The following is a 27,687-nucleotide window of genomic DNA, read 5'->3' on the forward strand; positions in this document are numbered from 1 at the left end:
ATCTCTGCACAGTGTCAGAGACTCAACAACAAGCCCTCTCCTGGCAGTAAGGATTGCTGCTTTCTCTTGGGAAGCAAGAACTATGGTCTGGTTACCCTCTGGCAAATGAATGCATTAACCCAAGGCCTCTCACTTCTTTCATGAGTAAGACAAGACATTGTCTCCTACCTTCAGGCTGTGGGCTGTGAACTGTCAAGGGATATAAATGGCTGCCTTGCTATTTTCAGAATTTCCTAATGGTTAACTCTGGGCAGCTCTCTGCTCTGCATGTTGCCTGATTTGGCTTCTGTCTAAGGAGTTTATCTCTCCCCAGGCATGCATAGAGAATTGAGTGTCTCAGATAGGGTCCTGAAGCCTGTTCCTAGTGCTCAACAGCTTTAATGTTACTATTGAAAAATCTTTATCTCTCCTACCTGCAGTAAAACATGTGAATAATCACTTAAATTCATTAAATATAGGATGATGTCTAAGACTAAAAAATTGTTACAAAATATTTTTTTTTTCATTGCCTCAAGTTTGGATTGATGTTTATTTTATTGTAGATAAGCTTTATGGGAAAATAAGATACTTTTGTTCTTGCTCATATATTTTTCGTTTCTTAAAAAACAAGTTTAGGAGTCTGGAGAAGGAGATAAGGTCATGCCCACTGTGTTCCATTGTGATAGCTGTGGTGGAACATCTTGGAAAACAAGTTTCTCTCCAGTTAAGTGGCAGAAAAGCCCTAAAATGCCAAAGGAAAGAAAAGCTTCTTGAATCATAAAAGCAAAATCACATTGAAATAATGAAAGTGTCTTACTATTATCCTACTGAAAACTACCAGAATGTGGGTTCTGCAGGCACATGAAACTGAATACATGGAGAATTATTCAGTATTGATGAAGGAAATATATCAGTTTGGAGAAGATAATTGAAAATTAACCTGTTAAGGGATAAGGATAGAGAAAATCAAGACTAAAGACTTCATCAAGTTAGAGATAGCTTGGAAGATCTGATAATAAAAATAGATAACAGCTATCTACCTATTATTGATGAATAAGTGGATACACCAAAATGGTTAGGCCACTTACAGCAAATTCTGAATGTGACTTACACCAGAGTCTTTCCCTTCCTCCTTGAAAGCAAGGCTGCTGTACCCCCAACAGTATATACCTAATGAAACTTGTATACCAGTACTTTTCTAAAATCCTAAGGAAAAAATTTGCTCATGTCTATGGAACACCAAAGTTGATTTCCCTCCATGTCCTAGATACAGCGGGTTCCAACCCCTGTCTGCTGCCCATGCTGTCTGCACTGGGCTGTCAGCTGTGACCCCTTCTTAGAGGAACAACTTGATTCTTCTGAGATATTTCAGTGGTGTTTCTCTCTTGGCTTCTGTTCCCTCAGGAGCCCCTGGCTCATCTTCTGAAGACTTCAACTGCACTGCAGCATAGCCAGCACATCTCAATTCTCATTAGATTCCGTAAGGAAGAAGCAGGAAACCTGTTCCTGCTCCACGGTAGTCACAGATATTGTATATTGAACTATAAATGACTTTAATGAAGTTAGAAGTGGAAAATTATTAGCTGTGGATGGATAGTGTATATTGGGATTTATGTGGATTGAGTTATTTTTTTAAATTCATAAATTCCATGAGTATATTTACATCAGCTTTCAGTCACAGAAATTGTTATATTTAATTTCTGCTTACATTTGGAGATACTGCATGAACTGCCAGTGAGTTTTAGACACTGATACGATATAGCAACACTGGCATATTTCCAGAAAGACCTCTGGTTAATGGCATGGGATCGAATCCTTGCACTTCCAGTATTTAGGCTTCATGGAATATTATTGGACTGACGGTATTGTTAAATAAAACAAAATTATTTACTCCAGATAGGTATATATACATAAAGATGTAATTTTTTCCCTATTATTGATTTTATACCACTGTTTGGTGAAAATATTTTCAAATCATAAAAATTATGCATACTACAGATACCATTCTGTCTGTTAATAGGATTTTACATGGATATTTCTTCTGAAGTAGACTTGCAAAATGAATTTCAGTTTCCAAAGAAAAGTGAATTACTACAGGCTTTTTGCATTTTTGCACCATGACTATTTTTAAAGTTATTCTGTATTTTTTGTATTTGGCAAGAAAAGTACTAGGGTCTGGGCATAAAACTGGCTCCCAAGAGGATCTGTGTTTGTTTTTTCACTTTGCTACAGATTTCCTATATATCTTCCACTGTACTTTTCCTTCCCCATTTGAGAAAAGACTTAATAGATCCTTCAAAGGTTTACTGTGCTACAAATCACACAGAAGAAGATAAGGAGATGGCTCAAAAACTTACAAGTCATATTGATCCCCTATTTTACCTAAAAAATTCAAGTGACACAAGAAGAAAATGTTACTTATACAAATGCATTACTGAAAAGCCTGGGTAACAACAAGAACCACACTGATATTTAAAAATGAGATTTTGTACATTAAGAAAGTGACAATGACTTATTTGTATCCTGTTTCAGAAACAGCAATATTACGTGGAATATGTTTTTTTTAATTAAAGATACACAAAACCATCTGTCTCCATAAAATTTGTACTCTTAAATAATACTTATTTTAATATCTAGTATAGAATTTTCAGCAGGAAAATTTAAAAGAATATATAGATAAATATATTTTTTTCTATTTTACAGAAAGATAAGTGAGGATTTTTGCTAGAAATTCCATCATTAGTTCAACAATGGTGATCATATAAATAGCATCAACCTTAAAAAAATCTAAGATGAACATCACATCAAGGTTTCTGACAGCAGATTACCTACTTTATTTGTCTAAGAAAACAGAGAGAAAAAATACTATTACTGAAACTAAACACACAAATTTTTAATCAAACAAGAGTTTAAAGTCCAATATTCTACTCAGTGAGTTGAAAACTATCTGCTACCAAGCTCCATAAAGTTTACCAATTCTTGGTTTACTTTCATCAACTGATCCTGTTTCCTAAAGCAAAGCCTGGAGAGACACAGGATATTGGTGAGCTTGGAAACTGCCGCCTAGATTTGCAAGGCTTGGGAGATCATGTCAGCAGTTTGAAGTGATTTGAACAATTTTAATTACTACCCCTCCTGTTTTCAACAAATTTCATCAACTTGTTGCTTCTGAGGACCCACACACCTGACTCTTTCCTACATGACTATTATTGGCCTGTCAATGAGTCTCTTGTGTTCCTAAGGGATCGGTGCTTTCTTTCTCATGAGATTTTCTAATGAGTTTCTCATGCTCGTTCCAACATAAAGTCTCTTCTTCATTTTAACTACCAAAGGTCAGCCACCACCTTATGTCCAAACTGACTCAGGAAAGGTAGGGTGTTCTCTGTCTATCACCAGTTTTCACTCATGCCTACATGAATCCAAAAGACTTGCTCACCTGAGCAGCACTGTCTGATCATTTAATTATATTTCTGCATGGAAAGGGCCAAAGTTAATGAATCCTTGTAGCAATAGCAAACTTTTTAAACTAAAAAAAACAGAATAAATACCAGAGTATATTGTCAAAGGAGATGAGTGTCTATTAAATCTCTCTAATGGTTCTGAAGTAAAAATAGCTCATCCAGTTAAAAAGTGTAATTCCCCCACTCTTCACCCCTTGCTTTGCTTGGAAGTGCTTCTCCTGGGTCATATGAGTAGAAAAAACAGATGTATCTGCAGGCTGAAATTACTTCTGTTCAAAATTCAGCATCAATATATCTGTTTTTATAAACTGATATGTAGGATTATGAATTGTGGTGCCTGAAATCCCAACACATGGTTACTTTTCCTGTTCAGTTGTGGAGGATCTGAGGACATGGGTCAGAGCAGCAGAGTATCACAGCTGCACAGCTCCTAAGAACATCAAACAATGTCAAGGGAGCTAGGCAGAGTCTACACAGGAAAAACAGGAGAGGTCTTGTCTCTTTTAGGATTCTCTTTCAACTCATGTTTTTATAGTTCTATAAATAATTCCTAATTATATTAAGAAACACTGCACTAAATGGGAGATCTGCAAGATCTGGCTCTTCTTACTGCATGGAGATTTTACTTGCCACAGTGTAAGTCACAAAGAGTCTGACAGAGATATTTTCCTCATATTTACTGATAGTCTCTGTGTAGTCATCTTGTGTAGATAAGAAACCAAAGGATGTTTTAAAAGACATAAATCACTTAGATACTGTTATTAAAGATTTCACATGTGGTGCAACATTTGATTTTCTGTTTCAGTTATCATTTATCATTCTACATTTACTGATTCACCTTTTCATCTCAACCTTCTTCCTAGTCATCATCTGGGATAAATAGATTTTATTCTGATTTCCCAGAAAACCTCTCGGAGCTGTCTCATTTTGAAAGAGAAACAAATATATTTGAACTTACATGTGTTCAGCATTACTCTTTTTAATAATAGATTCTTTAGACTAATAAAAAGTAGTAAAGAGAATACAAAAAAGCTCAGAGAAAAAACAGAACCCTTCTGAAATCACCAACTGGGAGTTACTCAGACTGAACTGAACTTTGTGTAATGTTGAGGCTGGATTTTGGAAGAACAACATGAAAATTATTTTTGATATTTTCTCAGCAGATTTTATCACTTCATGGTTTTCCTTTCCTTTCCATTCCTTTCCTTTCTGTTTCTTTAATTTTTTTCTCTTTTTTTTCTCTTCTTTTATCTTATTTTTTCTTTTATTTTTTTTTTTTACTATATTTGAGCATAAGACCTGGAATCTTTTTTATTTTTTTCACTATTCCAAATATACAAGGCACTGCCAATAGCAAAATTAAAGATGTTCCACTTCTTGAGCTTTTCTTTTCATTTTAATGCCCTTTTTCTATTTCAGATTTTCTTGATCCACTTCCCAGACCAGCTTAGAAATTTGTCTATCTACTGGTTACTATTACTTACTGAACTTCTGTTATTTGAAACTAATATGAATCTAACCAGTGTACAAATACATAATTTTGCTAACAGAAACAACACTTAATGTGGGTCACTATAAGAAACAAGCTTCCAAAATAAGACAGCATTTGTTTTGTTTGGACAAAATTATTTCAAATAACAGTAACTAAAGTTTTGAAAAGGTGTGCTGTTCTGTGTTTGAGGTATTGAAAGCAAACATGGCAAATGCCTGAAAGTTGTGGGGGAAAGGCACTGGGAGCAGGAGTTTGGGAATTGTGGTTTTCAGCTTCAGAGGAATCATTTAAACCCTTAATGGCAGCTCCTCAGATAAAGGGAAAACAGCATTCTCTGAAGGGTAGCCAGCTGTTTAATACACAATAATTAAGTTTTTATTCAGCCAGCCTTCTGGAATTGCTGCTATCACAGATAGTGATGCTGGCAAGCAAAACAAAGAGTTTTAATGTCATAGGATGCATTTATAAAATATCCCGACATAATTTTGGTTTGCAAAATATCCATTTGGCTTATATTTGTCTGGACTAGGCACCAGTGCATTTGTCAGTACAAAACCAGTTTAGACTTGCATGTGGCTTACACATCATAATTTCCAGGACTGTCACCACGTTACTCAGTTATTTTCTTTAAATATTTAAATATACTTGAGTAAAAATAATAGAGGAATTAATTTGAAACCCAAAGGGCCAACAGAGTTGGACTATTTTACTTCTTTATGTTTTCATCTTTGCTTTTTCCAGAAAAGTATGAATGAAACTGATTCCCTATTTCCTCAACAGAAGAGCTTCATTTGCACCATAAGGAGGCCACAGAGTATGAACAGATCTCATTCTGGTCTTAATTTATACTGTGGGATAGGACAGGAACCAAAAGTGCAGTCAATAATCTCCAGTCAAATTTCCTTTGATTTTTGTGGAAAAGTGACTTGGACATGGGTAGCAGAATTCATGCCTGTTACTCAACATTACACTCTTTGAGGCCTGTATGGCCCCTCTGACTTAATTTCTACAGGTTTGAATTATATCACTTTTGGTTTTCTTGATCAGGAAGAAGAATTTACATGGATCAATTTTTAAAATTTTTTCCATGTTCAGAAAATGTTATTTATATTGCAAAAAGTTTCCCTTTTTTAATAAGGAAAGTGCTTCCCTTCCCTTCCCTTCCCTTCCCTTCCCTTCCCTTCCCTTCCCTTCCCTTCCCTTCCCTTCCCTTCCCTTCCCTTCCCTTCCCTTCCCTTCCCTTCCCTTCCCTTCCCTTCCCTTCCCTTCCCTTCCCTTCCCTTCCCTTCCCTTCCCTTCCCTTCCCTTCCCTTCCCTTCCCTTCCCTTCCCTTCCCTTCCCTTCCTTTCCCTTTGAAACATAACAAGACATTTTCTTGCTATTTTGCCATCAATGGACATAGAGGAGTCCTAAAAAAGAAATCCTCTCTAAACATGAGCTTTAACGTGTTAAATTTTCAACAGCCTTCCAATTCCTCAACAATACATGTTGTCCTCAGTTCAGAATAAAGATGAGCAAAAAAGATCCTGTTTTTGTTAGCAAATTCAGTCATTTTAATGAGTAATACTTCTTTCCTCTGATTCATCATAAATTTTTGAACTATGTATAACTGCCCTTCAACATCTTTCTTCATTTGGCAAGGATTTGTCTCATCTTTTCCTTTTGAACTTCTTCTATTGATGTCTAAAGACCCCACTTTCACACTGCTTTTTTGAGGTTTTGTATAAATATTTCTAGCCTCACTTTTGAGAAATTACTTATATCAATTCTTTGCCTAAAGCTACCTAGGAATAGGTGGTCTCCTTTTCCTGATTTGGGGAACTGGCTTTCCATGGGCAGTGCCAGGCAAGCAGTGCTGGAGGAAGTAGGGGACAGAGCTATCCTTTGTGTGCAGAGGGACAGCCCTTGCTTTATGCAGGAGCTGAACTGGTACTGATTGTTTGTAAAGGGATCCTCTGCACTTGTACAGCACCAGCTGCTGTCCCCAAAAAACCCCAGAGGGGAGGGCAGGGGCACTGCTCTAGTCCCACCTGGGCACAGCCCTGTCAGCACAAAGAGCAAATTGCTCTCACCTCCATTCCTCTGGGGACCAGGGGGAGGGAGGCAGTCAGCATTTTTTGAGAATCATGTTACTTGAATTTAAAGATCTGAATACCAGCCTAGTTTCACGTGCCTCAAATGTTTGAGCTAACAATATATCTGTTTCTTTGCTGAGTCTTATGCTAATTAGATGTGTTGTAATAAATAATTGGATATTTTTAAGGACTTCATTTTCTAGCATTGTACTCTCTGCTCAGATGAAGCAATGATTAAAAAATAGTATAAATAACTACTTTGCTTATCCACATTTCTTGGGTCTTCAAGTTATTTCTTTTTTTTTTTCTTTTTTTTTTTTAAATAAGCTTTTATCTTGAAACAAAGTATGGGAGAAAAAGTATTATTAAGAAAAGGTTTTGTGTTTAATTTCCTCAAAACAAGATTCAGCATTCTGTTTTTCCTCTTCATTTACACTAAATTTTTAGTTTGGAAATATCAGATGGTTTAACAGCATTTTTGGTCTTTTATTCTCATGTCCATAGTTTCAGTCTTTTCCTTCTGAGGTAGATATCTTTCAGGTTTTAATGAAGAATCCAAATCTTTTTTCTATTCAATCAATTTTGACTTCTGAATATAAAAGTTATACAGTTTTTAGCAGTTCTACCAGACAACAAGATTAATAGATCCCTTGTTCTCAGACATGTTAGGTTTACTCCATCCTTCCATCACTGAGAAATCTGATTTCTGATTTATTTTTACAGTCTTTATCCACTTTTGATGAAAATCAGCATCATATTATTGTCCTTTCTCATATTTGACAAGTGAACAGTAAACAATATTTATCACTCAGCAGAGTCAAAAGAATTTCAATAGATTCTTACCTGTAATTCTGTTTTTCATTTCCTATGTGAAATCTGTCATATTGTGAATATGCCCGGTTTCCTTCCCAGTCCATTAATTCAATTCTTAGAGAATATTGCCTCTGACTTGTTATTGCAAAGATAAATTCATTTCCCAGCCAATGTTCACCTGATGGGCTACCAAAACCCTAGAAAAAATTGGCAAAATAACTAGATGTAATTATTGTAATTGGTAGAGCCTTTATACAATAATAAAACCATCATTATATTTTACCTGTACATTCTAATTACTGGTCACAACTTTCTTTGCTCTAGTTTGATGGTCTCTAAAATGATTCTACTAATATGTATGATGTAGGAATGTCATGCAGTTCAACTGGTGTTTGAAATGGTAGCTGAGGTTATCAGCTGGAAATTATTTTACAGGTCCATGATATTAATAGCATGATGCTGTATTTGCACATAGTTCAGTGGGAATATTGGCATAGTAATATTCTACAATGCATTTAATATGGTGTTAAACCTTGTAATCTAGCTCTTCTCCTTGTCACCTTGCTCTTATCCATTTCATATGTTCAGATCAGATGATCTTATTTCTGGTTAAGCAAACAATATCATTTTCAAACATGGAAAAATAATCATGAAATAAAAAGTATAATTAATTTTCAAAACCAATTCCTAGACATTCTTTTTTTATACATCTTCCAGGCTTTAAAGTGTTTTAAATTGTAGTGAATATTTTACTACATTAAATTTAAGGGGTTTTCAGTCATTAACTTATTTAATATATATTAGGATAATTGTTCTTTTTAAACTACTAGTTCATACATGAGAACTCTTCAATTCATTGTACATTTTTCTTTTTTTCTCTTTAGACAGTAAAAATTACTTTCAACTATAATATTTACTTGTGAAGAAGTATTCCAACATAACTGTGCTTATTCATATTCCTTAAGATAGGAAGAATGGGAACCAGAAATCTCCTGATTTGCCTAGAGTAGGGCTGGGGATGTTTTAGAAGGTCCTGTGAAAATTTCCTAGTCAAATTAAATGAAAGATTGGATAATTTCCAGAAAGCACATATTTTTAAAAGGGGTTAAAGTCAAGAGAATTCCTAGGGACTAAAGGTTAGATAATGAGAAATGTGTCTGTGAGACACATTGGCAAGACATCGATCTTCTCTATATAATGTTTCAGTCACTCCTAACACGAGATGAAAACATTGAAAGTAGAGCTCTCTCTCTTTTTCTTTATTTTATTGCTCTGGCTCCAGCCCTGATTAGGTGTGTCTCTGGAGGATGAAATCCTGCCTGCCCAGATGCCATATGGTAGCACAGGTAATACTCTCTCAGGCATTGCATAGGTATAGCAGCTGCAAACTTTTAAAGAAAATAAATTTTAAAAATTTAAAAGTTTAAATGTTTGACTAGTCAAAAAAATAAAAATGGAGGAATTTTTTGTTGTTGTTCCTAGAACGAAACACAGTATAAAGTACTTTACTCAGGACTCATTTTTGTCTACATGACCCTACCTGAGCGTGTATTTGGTGACTTACTGATAGTAGAGGCTAAGACATTTGGGAATGCTGATCTGAATACACTAACTTGTATTTTGAATAGCATGTCTGCCTTTTGACTCAGAGACCATGAAGAGATACACATGGACAAAGTGTTTAATCTGCAAGAACTGAAATTCAGTAGTCTGTGGGAAGCCTCCAAGAAGTCTCAGACTGAAATGTAGGGCCATAGTCTTAGCTGACTTTTCCTTTCTTTCATCTTATTTCATTATATCCTCTTTCTCCAGCAGCCTATTTCCTATAGAAGACTCTGTAAATACTAGTTCTACATAATACTGGTGATACCTTGCTTTGAACCCATCTGTGTTCCAGTGTGAGCTGCTGCTCCTCAAGTTTTCCCATTATGATGCTTTCTGTTATTCCTCACTTGCTGCTTTGATGGTATTCACATTCATATTTGGCTTCATCCATTCTACCAGACAACATGATTAATAGATCCCTCGTTCTCAGATATCCTAAAACACAAAAGTACTTGTTCCTCACCTGTACGAACCCTGCCTAAAGCTGGCACACCCTTCTGTAGTTATCACTGTTTTCTGTCTGTGCCTTTGGTTCTTTTCATCTTCTTGTCTTGTCTTTCTACTCCTGACTGTCACACCTGGTGTCTCCTGTCCTAGTATCTTTGGCAGTGTCATACCAGATGTCTCTGACATCTTTCACCACTGGTCACTGTCACTCATCTCAGAGTAAGGCAAAATATGCTTTGCATAGACTACCGGCCAGGAAGTTTGTCTCCCTAAAATCCAGAAAGAAGAAGTGGAGCATAGTTGTTCAGATATCAGTCAAAATAGGTTTTCCTGGAGTTCACATGGTTTCTTGTTCACAGAAATATTATTATTATTGTTGTTATTATTATTAATCTATCTTTAAGGGAAGATTATCAAGAAATTCTTTCTTCCTTTTTCCCAATGCAGGAAAGCTGAGGGGACTCCCCTTTGAACTGTTGTGTGTTGAATTATATATATCTTATCTCATTTAGATTACAGCCTAATCAGGATATAATATATGTAGTGTTTTAATATTATATGCTTCCTTATGTGTTTTATAGAAACTCCAGACACCATATATAATTATTCTGAAGTAATGATTTTTATTCTTCAAATTTTCACCTCCTTCTCCCTTTTCACACATGTTATTGCACTAAGATGAAAATCTATCACTAAGTGCTTTGCTCTCTTGACCAGAGGAAATGAAGCTTCAGCAAAAGGGAACAAAAGAAATATTAAAAATTATGAGGAAATCCACTACATTAGTTATGAAAATAGGAATCTTACTGTCAGGGGCTACAATACTGAAACTCAGATTAGAAATGCCTGGAATAAGATTTTTTTTTCCTTGACAGAAGTAACTTCTTTTTAAACAAACTACTTGCTTTTATGAAAAGAAAACAAAGTAAGTGGGATATAAAACATTTTTCCAAACAAGGAATGTTCCAAAGGAGAAGCAGTGTACTTCATTAAACACCTAATATGGATAGAAAGATATAAACAAACAAACAGGCACTCAAAGCTTTCACAGATGTAAAGCAGAGAGGAGCAGGACATTTCTGTTAAGCACAGAGTTGGCAGCAATTTCTTCAAGTATAATTTTATTATGCCAAACTCAACTGTTTCCAACCTGTATTTAGTCTGCAGTTTACTGCCTATATTTCAGAGCTGAAGAAAGGCTTGCGTGCGTACTGTTTTTCCCAGATACTTTGGCTGACTTAATAACTACACAGCTCTCCTTGTTTATATCTTACTTAGACTGTCTCTACTACAAGAACACTACTACTTTGATGGGATATGTAAACTTCTGTGTGCAGAAGAAAATGACAAAAAACCCTCATGATTTAATTGTGTGTTTCCATTCCCAACCCTGAGGCTGGCAAGGAAAATGGTTGTGCCTGGTTCTTTTGATTTACCTTCAGAATCCTTAGCTTTCAAAGAACATTTCAGAATTTTATCTTCAAATACAAAATATTTTTTTCTTGTCTCAGTTAGAGAACTTAGGAAAACAAACTTATGTAATTGTTATGCCCACCTGTCCTTTATACTTCTGAAATACTTTTTGAACACTTTTGAGGTTTGGTTAAAAATCAAACAAATTTTACATTCAACAAGGTTTCAGAGAACTGGTGTCTGTGATGAGTTGCTGCTGGAAGAAATGCTGAAGGAGAAGCTCAGCTGTTGCCTATTCCAATTGCTACAAGCAGACAGAGCAGCCAGTCAAGTGCAGATGCTGAGCAAATATTGCCTCAGAGGTTCTTAGACATCTGGGAGAGATTGAGGGACATAAAAGGGGAACTCAAGTTTTTACCACGGAGAACCCTAGAAAATAATAAGGTTTCAGAAGATTATTAGTAATAAGAATGGGACTTCTATGTGGAACACAGGACAAAAGTCCGCAGAAAAGCAGACCTCATTGATTTTGATGTTCATGAGCCAACTCAGTAATTGTTCAGTAATTAAATTTCAGTGATGAAAAATAAGCATTTTAGTTAGCAGGCCATTTAGGTTTATGCTGCTGCTCAAATCTGTGGGACCCCAAGTGATAAGATGCCTAAAGCCTTGCCTAAGACCACGCTCGTCATTTGTGGACTGATGCATAACATTTAGGACAAGAAACTTCGTTTTGAGTATGTGCCTAACATTTAGGACAAGAAATTTTGTTTTGAGAATGCCTTAGGGCAGTGTTAAAAGTTAACATTAGGAGTGACCTATTTCAGGCCCATAGTTGTTATTAAATATATTTTTTGCCAGTACATATATATACTGTCAACAAACACTTTGGGTTTTGCATTCAAATAGTTATAGCAAATGTTTCCATAATTATTTGTGTTAAAGTTTTGTGCCTGAACTCACAGAATTACATGAGGTGATCCAAGTCATCCTCAGCTATCAATCCACTAGGAAAAGGAACATCTGTATTTCATGAATGTGTTTGCAGTTAACTACATTTTAAGACTCTCTGAAACCCAGTGGGTCTTAGACACTGTTCCAAAAATGCATTTAAAACTACTAAGAGACACTATTTTGTCATTATCTTTCTATATTTTGTTCATTATATGTTTCCAAATAAAGAGATTAATTCTTTAAGCTCTACATTTTATTCCAAAAATACTCAAATTTGCTTTTCCCTAGAAATTTGCATATTATTTTGAGATGGCTGGCAAAACAGAGGCTTTAAATTCCCAAAATAGTGCTTAATGTAATAGGAAAATCAGTAATTTCTAAAAGTTCTCAGAGTTCTCCTCACTAGCACTCTATGGAAGCTGGGAGAATATAGCAGGGAAATACGCTTACATTTTCATAATATGCTTTCTTATCTCTCCACTATTAGTCACGAAAAGGATACACAAATGTTTGCATTGACCCAGCATAGATAATAATAATGTTTCATTTTATTCTTCACAAACAGAAAAACAATTATATTTTTGCTGCTGAAAATTGCATTAAAATCATATTTTGGCAAGGGCTGATCTGAAGTATGACAGAAAAATCACAAACAATGAGTAAATTCTTTTATCCTGGTTTTGTCATTGAGGAATAATAAAGTAATGTTTTATATTACATTGGAGCAGATTATTCTCGTCAACTTGACAGAATTTGTTTACAGAGAAAAAAAACCCACAATATATAACCTTCCTGACAATTGTAAATCCATTTTTGTAGCCAGATGAAGCAAAGCTCTTTTCTGTTTCTATATAACTGTATCGTAAACTTTGTAAATTCTGACATAATGCTCACCTGCTATTCAAAAAAAAAAAAAAATTTATTGTTCTTTTGTATGGATTAAAGTACTTAGAACTAGGAATCAGAGACAAAAGCACATGATTGTATAATATTTATTCTAGATGACATCTGAGTTCTTCATCAGCTCATTTTCAATTTTAATTTGGTTATTAACAGACCCCAAACTACTAAAGCAGTCAGAAGTGCAAAGAAACAGAATTCAGTACTGGTTTTAAGAATGCCCTTAAGAATTTACAAAGTTGATACTTATTCAAAAAAAATAAGTATGGTGCAAAAGAATTTTATTAGCTTTGGCAAAATCTGTGAGGGTATTCTGCCTGAATCAGTTTGCTCCAAGTTCATTAAACAATTATCTCTCTTACTTTATTTATTTTGTCTGATAATGCTCACAGGAAGCTTTGACTTTTTATAGACAAAACAAATTGAAACCAGACACAGCCAAAATATCCTATGGGTTCATCTTCTGTCAGACAATTCAGTGAATAAAGCAGATAATAATTCAGTGTTTTATAGCAGCAGTGACTTCCCAGAAGGAATAAAGAATATTCAGCTCCTTTTGCCTTAGCTGAAAATGCAGAATGGATATTGTTTAAGATAATTTCTAAAAATGTTTGTATACTTTTTTGTATACTTGTATGTTTTCATTCCCATCACATTATATTATTCATTCTGATATTTGAAATAAAGATTTGGTTTATAGAAATTCAATTTCCTCAGATAACATATGTTAATTAATGTTAGCTTAAAAGAATATTGGAAAACAATTCTAAATATTCAGATTTTTTCCTAGGAAATACTAACACATATTTGTTGGCAAGTTTTAAAAATATATTTGGGTTGAAGCCAGAGATGCCTTCTCAAAAGGCTAAAAACAAACCTAAGCTATTGTCAGTTTAAATAAAGAACTAAATATCTGTATAATCTGCCTGAAAATCGTGTTCATAATCTGCAGCAATTCAGTCTGTTGCACTTCGTTCTAGACTAAATATATTAGTAGACATACAGAAATTAGGTTCCCTTTTTACTTTTTCCTTCTCGAACACACACAGAATTGGTAGCAGCAAAATTGCCAATGAATAAAAATCACAATGACAGAATGAAGTGCAAGCCTTACACAAAGGTTACCTCTGGCTGGGTAAGGGGCCCAAAACAGCTCAGTTGACTACATAGATTTCCTACAAATAAAACAGCCAGTACATCTTCCTCAGGTCTGGATTTCAATCTAACTTCCTTACCATGTAACTGAAAATAGGAGAGTATTTCTTACTGAGACAAATTACATTGACACCCTCCATACCAAATCACCATTTGGACAAGTGGATGCTGGGAGTGAACAGACAGTGTGGCTCCTAGAAAGAGCATACAAGGGACATGGGTATGTATTAAAGAAAGAAAATTAATTTTTTGTGCTCTAAGAAAAATGAATTTTGGGCTTCAAATAACTTACTGATTCATTATTTGCAAAGAAATAAATGGTAAGTTTTAGGGTTAAATACGCAAAATGCAAGAAAAAAAATCTAAAAAAATGTATTTTTGGTCATTTCAGGCAAAAAAAAACCCCAACTTTTGGGATGTAGGACTTAATTCTATTCTCCAAATACACTGATGAATCCCAAGTAGCAAAAATGAGCATGACTAGGAACATAGATGCTACAGCAAAGATCAAAATTTAGTGAGTTTGAAAAGGAGCTTGAGTTTCAGCCCCATAATCTGTCTAAATAGAGCAAGCATCAAATTTATGGATTGTTTTTGAATCTCATGCTTGGCTCAACTGGTAGTCTAAACAGTAGAACAAGAATAGAAGTTGACTGACATCAGAGTCAAAAAGTAATACTTCTAATACTTAGCCCCAAAGCTAAGAACTGCTCCAATAAGTTCCAAATGGAGCAGGTCACACAGAAGATGCTCCTCCCTGAAGAGAAATGCTGTTCCATGAGGAGAGCACACAACTGCTATTTGGGAAGACCTCTGTTACAATTCTACTATATTTTTGAGACACAGATTTTAAAAGCACCCTCACAGAATCTTACCTGGGTCTTCTAATATAGCATATTAATCTTGTGGTTAGAACAGTTCTTTAATGAGTTTAATCTTCTCATGTTGCTCTGCTAGAGGCTGTTAGCATAACTAAGCTAAATCTTGATATCACTAAATAAAATTTATTAAGTAACAGTCTTTGGAATACCATATCAGTATAAGTTCATGCTATTAAATTGAAGCACTGGTGATAAAACAGGCACAAGTATATATGTGTCAACACAGCTCTTGAAACAGGTGTTATCCAGTAATGTTTGCTTAGAAGAGACTGTGCTGAGTACAACACAACTCTGCTCCAACACAAAATTGTGTTTAATTTCACATCCAAAAATATTCTCCAAAATAAAGAGGATGCTTCCTTTTGTAGTAACATCTCTGGTGCCCAATAGAGCAATCCAACCCTCTCTGAGACAAATATTGTTTCATTCTTGCTCCCTTACATAATTCTGTTGAAGCTAACACTGTAGATTAAGCCTTGGTCAGGACCAGAAGAGTTTCACGGGCTTGTTTTCATAAAACAAAATATGGTGTCTCACCACTTCAGTATCATGTCTATCTCTACTGGACATACTGGATTTAGATCTCAGGAGAAGCAGAGAAAATGCTGTCTCTTTTTATAGCACTGATGAAAGTAACAATTATCTGAGTAACTGTTGCAGTCAAGAAGGGACTTTTTATTAAACCAGCATGACATGCTGCTCTTTATCAGGGAAGGGTGGGTCTCTGTGAAAGGCGTTACTCACATAATATCTTAATACACATTCCAGTCTCCAAAAATCATTTCCTTATATCCAACTTACTTGGTAAATGTGTGAAAGAAACAAATTATTTCCACGTCATCTATCCCAGTCCCTTGAAGAAAACTGTTTGTTTTTAGATGTAAGAAACTTATGACTTTGAAGCATACTATCATAAGTAATAAATTTGTCTCTATATGTAACAAAATTATTTTTGTCTTGAGTGGGTGTTTTTTATCCCCTTGTAATCATAACCCTATTCAATCTATTAATCTATTCAAGATCACCTATTTAATCTATTCAAGACCACCACCACCACTTTCAACCTGTCTGGTTTGTTTACACTATTGAAACATAATTTCTGTCTTTTCCAAGATCATGTATTCCCTAGTTTTTGCTTTTCGCACAAGTCCATCCTGTTCTCAAATCCTTCACTTTGCAGAAGGGACCATGCTAGTATTACAAGGCACTTTTTATAAAGTGCTTCATACTACTGACAGAATAAAAAACACAAAATCATCTCTGCTGAAGAAATTATGGGATTAATCTCCAGCTAGTAGCTAGATGAGTATATGTTGTACAGATAGCTTTATGAAGTCTCTTCCTTCCAGAATTTTTTTTGTATTCCTTTCCTATTCCGATATTATCTTCAATATGCTTGCCCAGGTTCCTTGTACCAGTAATTCTTTCCCTCACAAGTGTTTCATTAAGACACAAGGGGAAGAAGAATCTGGGGAAAGTGCTCTGAAAATTTCCCATGCTAACAGTGAAACTGTCTCAGATCTAACACCAAAGTAGCCTTTTGACAGCTGCCATTTGAGAATGTCCTGACACCTTTCACTGCTTGGGCATTATCTGTGCACATTGAGTCAGACCAAAACTACTCTAAAATTTAGTGATGAGGATCTTTTGTCACAAGGCATATTTGAGTCCTCTTTCAAGGAGCACAGGGGTGCATCCATCAATGCAAGGAGTGTGAAGATTTCACGACGCTAACTATGCATAAGGTACCTTAAATAGTTATAATGCTGGAAAACGAATGAACATTCATTCAGAATATCTAGCTTTAAAAAAATCTGAGAATTATGAAAGATATTGTTCCCACAGTATGGGCTTTCAAATTATGAGCAATTTTTTCTTCTGTCAAGAACATTTTCCTCAGCCAAGCCATATGGTTTATGTAATTTTTGTTTAAAGTCCCACCCACATCTGAAGTTATTTTGCACTAAGATACTGGAACCAGAATCAATAAGCTTACACAAACAATTCTAAAATGTGCTTTATGCATTTTTAGGCAGTCACTGTCTCACTTGAAAAAAAAAGTTATGAACATGATGTTCTAATTATTGAAAGGGGTTGGATCTCTGTCTGTAGCTGTTTGATTCTTCCAGTATTTGGGGTTAAAATATAACCTGAACACTATTTGTAAAGGGATACAACTACAACAGAGAATTATCCATCATCAGTTAATGCTCCAAGAGGAAACTACATCAGCTTGAGTTTTTGTCAATGGTGTTGAATACCTATTTTGAATGAGAAAAATATTCAAGTTAACATTGCTACTGAAGCAATATGGAAAAAAAAAAGTCAGAGTTTAAAGACAAGAAAGGTGGGCAGGGAGAATTATAACAGAACTTGAAAGTTGAACTGAAACTTTCACAAGAGAAATTAAAATTTTCAATCTTAGAGGTTTACAACAGGTGGAGACCATAAAAGGAATTAGAAGGCCATATCCTAAAACAGGAGCTGAACAGTTTGCAAATAAAAATTGAATGCAAGTAACATCTGGAAGTTTTCAGAATGAACTGAACAAAGGCACTGAAAAATACAGTCTTTATTGGAATGTTAGTTCTTATGTAGGACTTGCAAAGACTAGTGAGATGAAAACATGAGGTGACCAGCAACCTTACTGTCACAAACATTAAGGTCCTCCAGGAAATAGGTAGGAGCTCTGTTCAAACTAGAGCTTACTCACAGAGGTGAACTGTAGGAAGTATACAAAAATGTGTGAAAACCATAGTGTCTAGAAGGAAGTCACAGACTTAGAGTCCAAAGATGTGTTTGGCTGTCTTTTAAGTAAGCAGAAGACTCAAATCACATAACTTGTTATAATAGCTTACGTTTACTGAAGCTCAGAGGAAAGTCAGGCTATTCCAGATAACACAATGTAAATTCCCATTAGAATTGCATCCAAAAATACTTCCTGAGAAAGTTCTGGTGACTACCTCCTTGATATGGCTCTCAGTGTGTGAAGAATGTAAGCCACACAAGAACATAAATTATCCTGCTCTGTTTTCATATCACATCGGCACTATGGAGATAGCCATCAATTTGACCCAACAGTTTTAAGGAGAAAAAAAGAAGAAACTGCAAAAGAAATAGAAGTGGTTTTGTAGATGTGTTCTTCAGGCACACACAAATGCTACTGATAACTTCTGAAACAATTGGAAGCAGACTTGTTTTAAGCACTGAACTCTTGGACTCTTAGATATTAATAAGGAACATGAAATTAAAGGAATGTGGAACTTAGCATTAAACATCATTCTTGCCTCAAAGAAATTAAAATAAAAAAAAGCTGCTGATCAGGAAGGCAATGATTGCCATAAAGCTTAGAAATTCATCTTGGAGTGTACAGTATACAAGTGATCCTAATCTAGCTCATGACATTATGAATGATTAAAAGAAGCGATAGTTTTTTTGTCATCAGAGAGAGGAAAGTAGCAATTAAGGCATAGAGTACAATTAAATACTGACATGAAGGAAAAAAAATGGCTAGGAAAAAGATTGCTTGAGCTGGCTAAGGCATGCAGTTTCAAATACCTATTGAGAGTTTTTCTCAAGTGAGAGAAAGAAGGAAAGTCATTTTAAATGTCTGAGAAAACTCCCAATAGGCTTGACCCCAAAGAAAGCCCCCTAGGAAACTCACAGTGAATGTTGGGCTATCAATTGTGGAATAAATTCAGAGAATTTAATGGGAATTATTAAACTAGACATGCTGAAAGGCTATATCTAATACTCCATCACTTAATTTGGCAAAAATGGAGACAGTCACTGCGAAAGGTGCATTCATCCAAGAACTGAAAACTGGAAAATGATCAAGAACTCTCGACAGCCAAGTTAGCACATGAGCTAACCATTTACTCAGATTTGATTATTGCTAATAACTGCCTAATAAATTCCAGAAACTGTGTCTTGGGCAGTAAGCTTGTGGAAAACCCTCTTCTAAAGGGTCTTGGTTTTGCAGATGGCAAGCAACAGTTTTTTAAGTGATATTCCCCTCTAGACATCAAAACTCTTAATAGTGTTGTACATTTACATTTATTCAGGAAAGAAAATATGAAAAATGCTTGAAACTTGCTTCAGGGTGATCTCACCTACTGTTAAAGAAATTATTTGTTATTCCACTTCGATTTTTTCTGATAAGCAACAAACAGTATGACAGAAAATCCATTGCAAAATGCGAACAAACAGATGTAGTAGATACTGATAAGGAAAGGATGGAAGTATTGTAGTAGATACTAATGTAGTAGATACAGATGTAGTAGATACTGATAAGGAAGGATGGATGGAACTTATGGGGTTATCTCTGAATTTATTCCAATTACTATTGAATCTACAAAACTCAAATGGCCCAAGAGCTTTCTTAGAAATGAGTTCTTATGAGCAAAGGTACAAATTACAGTGCAACCCATAAGACTAAGAAGAAAATTGAAGGATACTGGAAATATATGCCCCTAAGCAAGAGGATATATAGCCAATCTTGCATAACAGTGAATCTACAGAAAAGGTTTTGCACTCATTATCTGTAGTTTTAGATACCAAAGAATGTGTTTCTTTATTTTACAGACTGAGTGCTGAATGCAAGTGGAAATGGAGAAAAAAAAACAGGAGGAAAAATTCTTAACACTATTGTGCTGTCACTGGCTGCGTAGCAATTTATGTATGAATGGAGTTAAATACTTCCTACTAAAAATACTTCCTACCTCTCACTTAACCTGTTTATTGTATTGGTGTCTAGAACAGGAGTGCTTCCATGTAAACTGAAAGCACCAGCATGACATCAAAGACAATGAGTGCTTCAGATGGCTCCTGTAACCCAGCAGTGCTGCCACCTGTGCAGAGACTGCTCCATGTGCGCCCTTCCCAGGTAAGCTGCTGTAAGGATCTGAGCCAGAGCATATGTGCAGTGGCCTCCTGACACTGTAACAGCCAATAACTTATGACGGCTTTAGCAGCAGTGCAGGCTGGTGGCCTGAATTCCTGTCCAGCTCAGAAGCTGGCAAGTACTTGCTTTTAGCTTAAAAACTTCAAGAGTTTTCCAGTTTTCTTTCCAATAAGAACTAAACTCACTGAAAATTAATGAAGCCCCAGAGACTTATGGTTGCTGTTATTATATTATAATATTGTTTCTGTTAGCTTTAGGACTGCAATGAGATACAAGTACATGAACAAAACTGGAAATCTCAATTTGAACTTTGGACTGGGAAAACACACATTTAAGTTCAACTGCTCCAAGTTAGCCTAAGTGCCATCATGTTCCCCCACCCACATTACCCAGCTTCCACTGGAAGAAACTACAGGAAAGAGAGGGGGGAGGCAGTCCAACAGACACCACACACTCTCTCTGAACAACCAAAGAATTAAGTGGTGCTATTGGCTTGAAGCTCAGATGCTTTCAGATACCCCAGTAATACACAGAGTCCACCAGCTTCTACCAGTCTACATTGAACACTTGGCATTATATGATAACCACATAAGGGAGCCCAAATTTTTTACTTTGGTGAAATGGTTCATAGAAGCAGAACAAGCCTGGGCTCCATCTTGTTTCATGACTTACAGGATAAATTGTCAATAAAAGACCAAAAGGGATCCTTTTTGGTAGAAGTAAATGATGCCTTAAAATACTTTATCATTCCTAAAGACAAGCAAAATTAATTCAGGCTGCTTGAACAGAATCTAATCCTGTACAGATTCACATTATTGTGAAGGAAAGGTGGAGAAAAATGACTAAGTGAAGACATATATATATTAAAAAGTCACATGGGAAAACTTTATGAAGGGCTGTATTTATTATACTGCCTAAGAAAATCTCAGGAGATAAATCTGAGAAAATCATTAATGTGATATGTATAAATTTTTAAAAGTCTATATGTAAGTTTTACATACAAATTCTAATTTCTTCACTAGTAAAACTGGTAGAATCTTCAAATTTTGGTTCCCCCAAAATAATTTATGCTTTATATTTTATTCGATTCTGAACCAAAATTGAGTAAAACAGTTTTCAAGTTTTCTGCTAGATTATAACAATATGAATTCTAAAAGAAATTTCCAAATTTTTAACTCTATTAAAATATTTTTGTCATTTTCATATAATTTTTGTTAATATATATTACCAAATAGATAATATCTTCTAGTTATCCATAGGAGTCTGACCCAAATGATTGTTTATATTTTCAAGCAATAGAAAAATATTGAAAATAAAGCATCAATAGAATCCAAAACTAGATTTTGGTTCAATAATGTGATATTATGTTTATTTCTGAAATTGTATGTTCTCAAGCAGAACTTTTTCCCATAGAATTTTTTTACTGAACTGAACTTGCTTTTGTTTTTAAAGTCCTCTTTTCATTAGTGTTTTTCAAAAATTGTAAAAAAACCCCTTTTCTCTGCCAGGCTGATAATACAGTGCTGAAAACTTCACTAGGAATGTCATTGAAATCCAAGCCAGTCCTCAGGGACTCAGAGAAAGGAGCTCCATCAGAAAGTTTGATCAGGCAGAGAATGAAAAAAAAAGGAGACGTTATTTAGATTGGAGTAATTTTTTTTGGAGTTGGCAAAGGGAAACTAGCCTGATTGAAGTCGTGTCATCTTTAATTTGGTAAGTTATTTATTTTCTTGTAATCCTATTTGAAGTATCAATATTTCCAGTACATTAACTTGATTGGCAGAGGTACTATATGACTTGGGATAAACCCCAGTAAAAATTTTTATTCCTGTCTGAGGTGCTCCAAATTCTGAATGAGTTCCTCTCAGTTGAAAACATTCATGTCTTAGAAACATTATCACATGCTATTACCTCCTAACATCACACCAAGTCAAAACTTCAGAGAGACAGACAGCAGCATTCTGGCCTCATCTCATTTTAATCTCAGTAACTGATCTGAAAGAAACTCTAAATCAGGGGAAATAATACTCAACTAACTGAGTAAAAAGTATTTTCAAAAGTAACAGACATGATGAAAGGTAATTCATAAAAGACTGCATGACCACACCATCTCACTATAGGAAGAATTATCTATTTAGGTCAATAGGAAGTGGTATTTGAAATCTGACACTTGTAGGAATTGTACAGTTACTCCACATTTTTCACCTTACCATTTTGTATTCTTTCCAGCTTTTCTGAAAATCCAGACTTCCATCTTCTCGGTGTTGTATAACTGTCCATCCTCCTCCAGCAATTTCCATATTGCAAAAGACCTACGCAGTAAATAAAAAAGAAAAATTTTAAAACCCAAACAAGTTTGCTTTGGAATTCTGACATCTTTGGGGGTGGGGGGAGTATTTGTGAATAATATTGTAGTATTGTAGTATTGTTGTATTGAGGAAGTATAGTATTGTAGTATTATATAGTATTGTAGTATTGAGGAAGTGTGTTTTCCTATTTGCTCATGCCCTATTCCCTCAATGACATCCTCAGTCATTTTCTGACAACAAAAATTCTCTCATTATGTTTAGTGTAATTCTCCCAGCAATGTCACCTATCAGTACATCACCAAGAACATCTCCACATCATCCCCCTCTGCTTCTTCAGCTTTCTCCTTCACATTCCCTCCCATGCCCTTTTTTCTATTTTCTCTGCTCTGCTCCTGGAACCACTCCCTTCCTCTTAATAAACAAGAGTAATTCTTTCAGTGATAATGATGCTTCATACAACTTTTAGCAGAATGTTTTTTGGTCTCAGAGCAAATCTTGAGAATTCTTGCAGAAAATACTCGTCCTAGGAGTCTGAAATGTAGCACAGATGAGGTTATTCTGTTTTCCTTTGAATTGTAATATTACCTGCATTGTTCCAGGCAGTGTCCCAAAATGGGACAGGCGACCTCAGAGCAAGCTACCCATATACTGACAGAGAACATAGATAGAAACAGGCTCAAGAGGTGAGGTCTGTGAGACAAGTTCAGAAGTTAAATCTACACTGAATATGTAAGATCACACCCTGTCACCATTGCACTACAAAAATTATAACATAGATACTAAAGATTCTGTGTATAAAGGATAATGAGACAATTTTACAATTTTGTTGACCCTTGATATTAGAATATTGTGTAAACTGAAATCTGTTACCAATCTTAAATAATCCATATAATAATAAAAATGGATATTTTGTTCACTTCACTCTTTTTCATTAGCCATCCAAAAATATAGAAGATAAACTATGAAAAAATTAAAATACTGCTTGTGCATTTGCTTTTCTTACTATGAGACAAGCAGTAATAATTTTTGTTCCTGTTTTTGTAAGACACTTGATTTTAAGATCTAAGTTTCTTGGGGGTATTAATTCAAGCAAATTTTCCTGATTTCATTCTCCTGTACTCATTGATGCCATATTGACACTGCAACTATCCTAAATTTCATTTGTTTGTGCTTTTAAAAGCAGTATTCTGCCCTTTAAGTAAAAAGTCAGTATATAAGAGTGTTGAAAACGTTTAGCTTTTGATACTCACATCAGCCAGTCAGCCAAGAGCCAATCCATTAAGCACTGGTTGGCAATTTAAAGCTTTATGTTGCTTTGACAAATTGGAGGTTACTATCCAACACAGTTAAATAAAAATTTGTCCTGCAGTTGACTAGAGGACCATATTCTACCCTCAGAAAAAGCTGTTCTAAATTTCTCCAACTCATAAGAACTGTCATGGTAACAATATACAAGTGTTTTTGTTTTAATTTGCAGCAGGCGTGCCAAGTGAAGTCCCTGTGAATGTCCAGGAAGGAAATAGAATACCAGGACAAACATAAACTTGATTCACGGTAACCACAAGAAAACCCACAATTTTCTAGACAAATATTTTGGCCCTATTCCTTCTTTAAGGAAGCCACTGTGAGTCAAAACATTTATCCTACAGGATTTAATGTCTTTAGTCTGATTTACAGTGAGAATTTCTAAAAGATGGATTTCCTTATAAGTCATTTCAAGCTCCCATGAATCCGCTGCCAATTTTTAAAGCATTGAATCCTCGACTATATTAAGACTAGTCATTTTAAAGATACACACAAATTTTGGGATTTTCATACTACAATATAATGAGGTACCTGAAAGACTAAGTTTTCTGAATAATATATCAAATTGAAAGAGAAAACTGCACAGTGAAAAAAAGATTTGCCAGCAGCTCATTTTTCACTTGCCATCATTCTGTGGTCTAGCACTTTCCACAGTGGTAGACACAAACACCTGCCCATATTAACAGGAGTTCAAGGTGATTGTAGACAATACTGTGCATAGCTCTAGCCTTGTCTGTCCCAGAAAAGATTAAGGCACTCAGGTATTTAACATCACTTAATGCATTCTGATACTTAATCCTCTATTAGAAAAGAGGATTAAAAAAATGACTGAATAGATTCTGATTTTATAATTAATAAAATAACCTGACTTAGAATAAAAGACTATCCAAAATATTGCTCTCTCCCTCTTCCTTAAATGCATGGATAAAAATTCTCAAGCTCCTAAAAGGGAAATATGGGATTATTTCTACTTATTTTTGGCTTACGGGCTAAATTATTAAAAAAATTATAATTAGCATTCAGAAATAAACTCAATTTTAAAGTAAATAGAAGATATGAAATTTCTAAAAATTGCATTTTAAATGCAGGCACATTAAGACCCCACTAGTCCAGCTGATTGGTATGTAGCAGCGAGTTCGAGACCAGGCCTTTGAGATTCAGGGACTGAGTCTCTGCTATGCAGAAACAGTCTGACTGTCATGTTGGAGGACAGTGTGCACAGTACAGAGAGATAGCCTACATTTAATGGGATAAAATTCCTCCAGATATGCTACATTAGGTTAGCCTACATTTAAAGGTTTAAAATTCTGCCAGATATGCTCAGAGAAAGCATCATCACCAATTTAGTGGGAAGTCCACAAGAAGAAAGTAAAAAGGGAGGAGTGAAGACCACAGCCACAGCAATTGCTTTTGCAGAACCATAAAGACACAGACACGTGGAGCCCAGCAGCAGTGGATAATATCACATTTTCAGCACAATGCACCCAGAGATTGGTAAGAGTCACGTTTGTGAGGGCATTAGAGGAGGCAGTGGATGAGTCAATACATTGATCCAGGACATGCAGTGGTCCTGTTTGCAGCCAGACCATTCACACCTGGCCTACTTTGGCTCCCAAAGGTGACTTGGCTCTTTCAATTCCAAAATGGGGACAACCTCACTTGCACTGCTCCCTTACTTATCAGAAGCCTTGCTTCCCCTGTAGCTCACCCTGACTTTGCTGGGGACTGAGAGGATTCTTCTTGCCTTTTCTTTCACTGGGAATAATCATTTGTCCCAGCATAGTCAGGCCAACATTTTCAGGCACTGCACATACACAGTCAGAGTAAGCCAATTAATTAGCTTAATAGTTTAATTCTATCTTTTTCTCTTTCTATGTAAAAAATAAGAAATATTATTAAGATCTTTTAAAACAGATATTAAATACTAATTTTTCATGAAGGGCTTAAGATTAATGAACTATATTAATGAACTATTGAAGATAGGAACAAGAAACAAAAATTGTAGTCTAAAGCATATGTGAGCATATAAAAATGAGGCATATAAATGGTATGGAGCTGTAAGCAATGAAGGATAATTTTTTTATGAATATATGAATGTGAAACAAACAAAACACTAAAAGTGAGACTAAAATTTGTGTATATGACAAAGGTATTTTCCATTGAATATCAGGATTCTAGTGTATCTCTTAGAAAATATAAAATGAAGGTATATTTTGTAACCTGATGTATAAAATTGTTATAAATGCAATAGTTGCCTGTGACTGTGAGTAATACAGAAGATAATAATATATTTGGGCTCCTAAGACATGTCAGAACTGTGCTTTGCATTGTGGTAATCCAGATAACTAAGCTGGCTTTAAACATGCAAGTCTGTCTCCATGGAGTACCTATCAGGATATTAGAGCAATCTGACTGTGTCTGCATGGTGCTGCCTCTGGGCTAATTAGTGCTCTACAGTGCTGCACTGATGTGATTTTGAAGCTATCTCAGCTGGAGTTAGTTCAGCTATCTGCACAGAACTACCTTACAGCTTGTTTAAATGACCCTAATGCCTAAAAAACCACCTGTTAAAGCAATTACACTTCTCACTTGACTAACATGAACATGCCTGGGATTAGCCCTTGCTGTGTTATTGCAAGGGTGAGGCAGAAACAGATGTATAGAAATGCCCTCAACACACAGAAACACACTCCTGCCTTTTCTTGCTAATACAGGAACCCTCCAGGAAAACAAAATGCAGTGATATCAGCTGAGCTGTGATACCTGTGTTGATTGATAGCAGCATCTGTAATCATCTGTAATCTGTATGGCTTCCATTGTGTCACTGTCCTTATACTGTCAGTGAAGGGAGTTTGAGGTAAATATACCAAAAGCATCAGTGTCACAGTGTTTTCAGGTAACCATTATTTTTAATTGCATTCCATCTTCTGATCATGATTTATGAACTTCAGTAAGGCTAAGAACACTACTGCCAATTGGTACATGCGATTTGGGCATAAATGTTACTTCTCTTTTTGAGTGGAGCAGCATCTACAGAATTTCTTTTATTATTCTTGTCCTGCTCAGTAATGCTTTCAGGGATATCTGCCCTTTATGTCATAACAATTATTTTCCCATTCCCATTCACCAGAATTATGTTGATCTTGGCCCATAAAGCTCTCCCACCCTTATTCTAGTCATGGCTTAATGAACTCTAATTCCTTGCTAAGCTATAACATCTTCATGTTTACAGGCTTCCAAAGGCCTTTTGTAATACCAAACTCCACTTCGGAATAAAGTTGGCATATCTTAATATGATCATAATATTGCTATAAACAATAATATTGGTAATACTTTTTACAGTCTTTTTCTGTTTCAGAGTCACCATTTTACTGCAGTAAGAATTAATCCACCAGGCAGAAGTGATTCCCTCCCTCCTGTCTGGCCCATTTATGGCCACCACTGTATTTCCCAGGTAATCAGCCCTTAGTCTTGGTGGCTGCTCCCAACACTACCCTGTCAGAGGGGCAGCCAACATTCCTCCATGGATAATTTTGGTTTAGGTTATTCTCTCATGTTCCTAGCCTCAGCTGACTCAGGTACCTTAGCAACAAAAGACTTGCAAAAAATAGTCTCTTATATGGAGTAATGTTTCATTTGCATAAAAAAAAACCCCTCCCAAGTATCTTTTTTGAGAAGGATGGGATTATACACGCTTTATAATTCCAAACAGTGCTAGCACTCAGCATGTTGTGCCCTTTACAGCCAAAACCACTTTTCCCTGTCCCCTACAAGAGAAGCAGAATTTTTTTAAATCCTTATCTTTAAAAACTACTCATTCTGCTACTTCTTTCCTCATGCTACCAGATAATCCCCTAGATCAGCTTCCTCATTATCACACTTTACAAATTCACTTTTAAAATTTACTGCAGATTTATTTGCAGCCATAGTCTGATTCAACTGAGCTTGCCAAGTGGGAGGAAGTGAGTCAACTATTGAGTGTACGTTGGAACTTA

The 27,687-nt window shown here is 35.5% G+C and overlaps 1 protein-coding gene across 1 annotated transcript in view; it reads right to left on the reverse strand.

Annotated features, from left to right (window-relative positions):
* ANGPT1 (angiopoietin 1) overlaps positions 1-27,687 on the reverse strand; it is a 148,650-nt gene that overhangs the window by 25,809 nt on the left and 95,154 nt on the right. The window contains exons 6-7 of the mRNA XM_083865031.1: positions 22,289-22,390; positions 7,851-8,017 (exon numbers count right to left, since the gene is read on the reverse strand). Of these exons, the coding sequence (XP_083721157.1) occupies positions 7,851-8,017; positions 22,289-22,390 (269 nt within the window). The remainder of the gene's footprint in view (positions 1-7,850; positions 8,018-22,288; positions 22,391-27,687) is intronic.

The sequence above is a fragment of the Zosterops lateralis genome, assembly GCF_965231275.1.
Source record: "Zosterops lateralis genome assembly, chromosome: 1".
In the NCBI taxonomy this organism is placed as follows: domain Eukaryota; kingdom Metazoa; phylum Chordata; class Aves; order Passeriformes; family Zosteropidae; genus Zosterops; species Zosterops lateralis.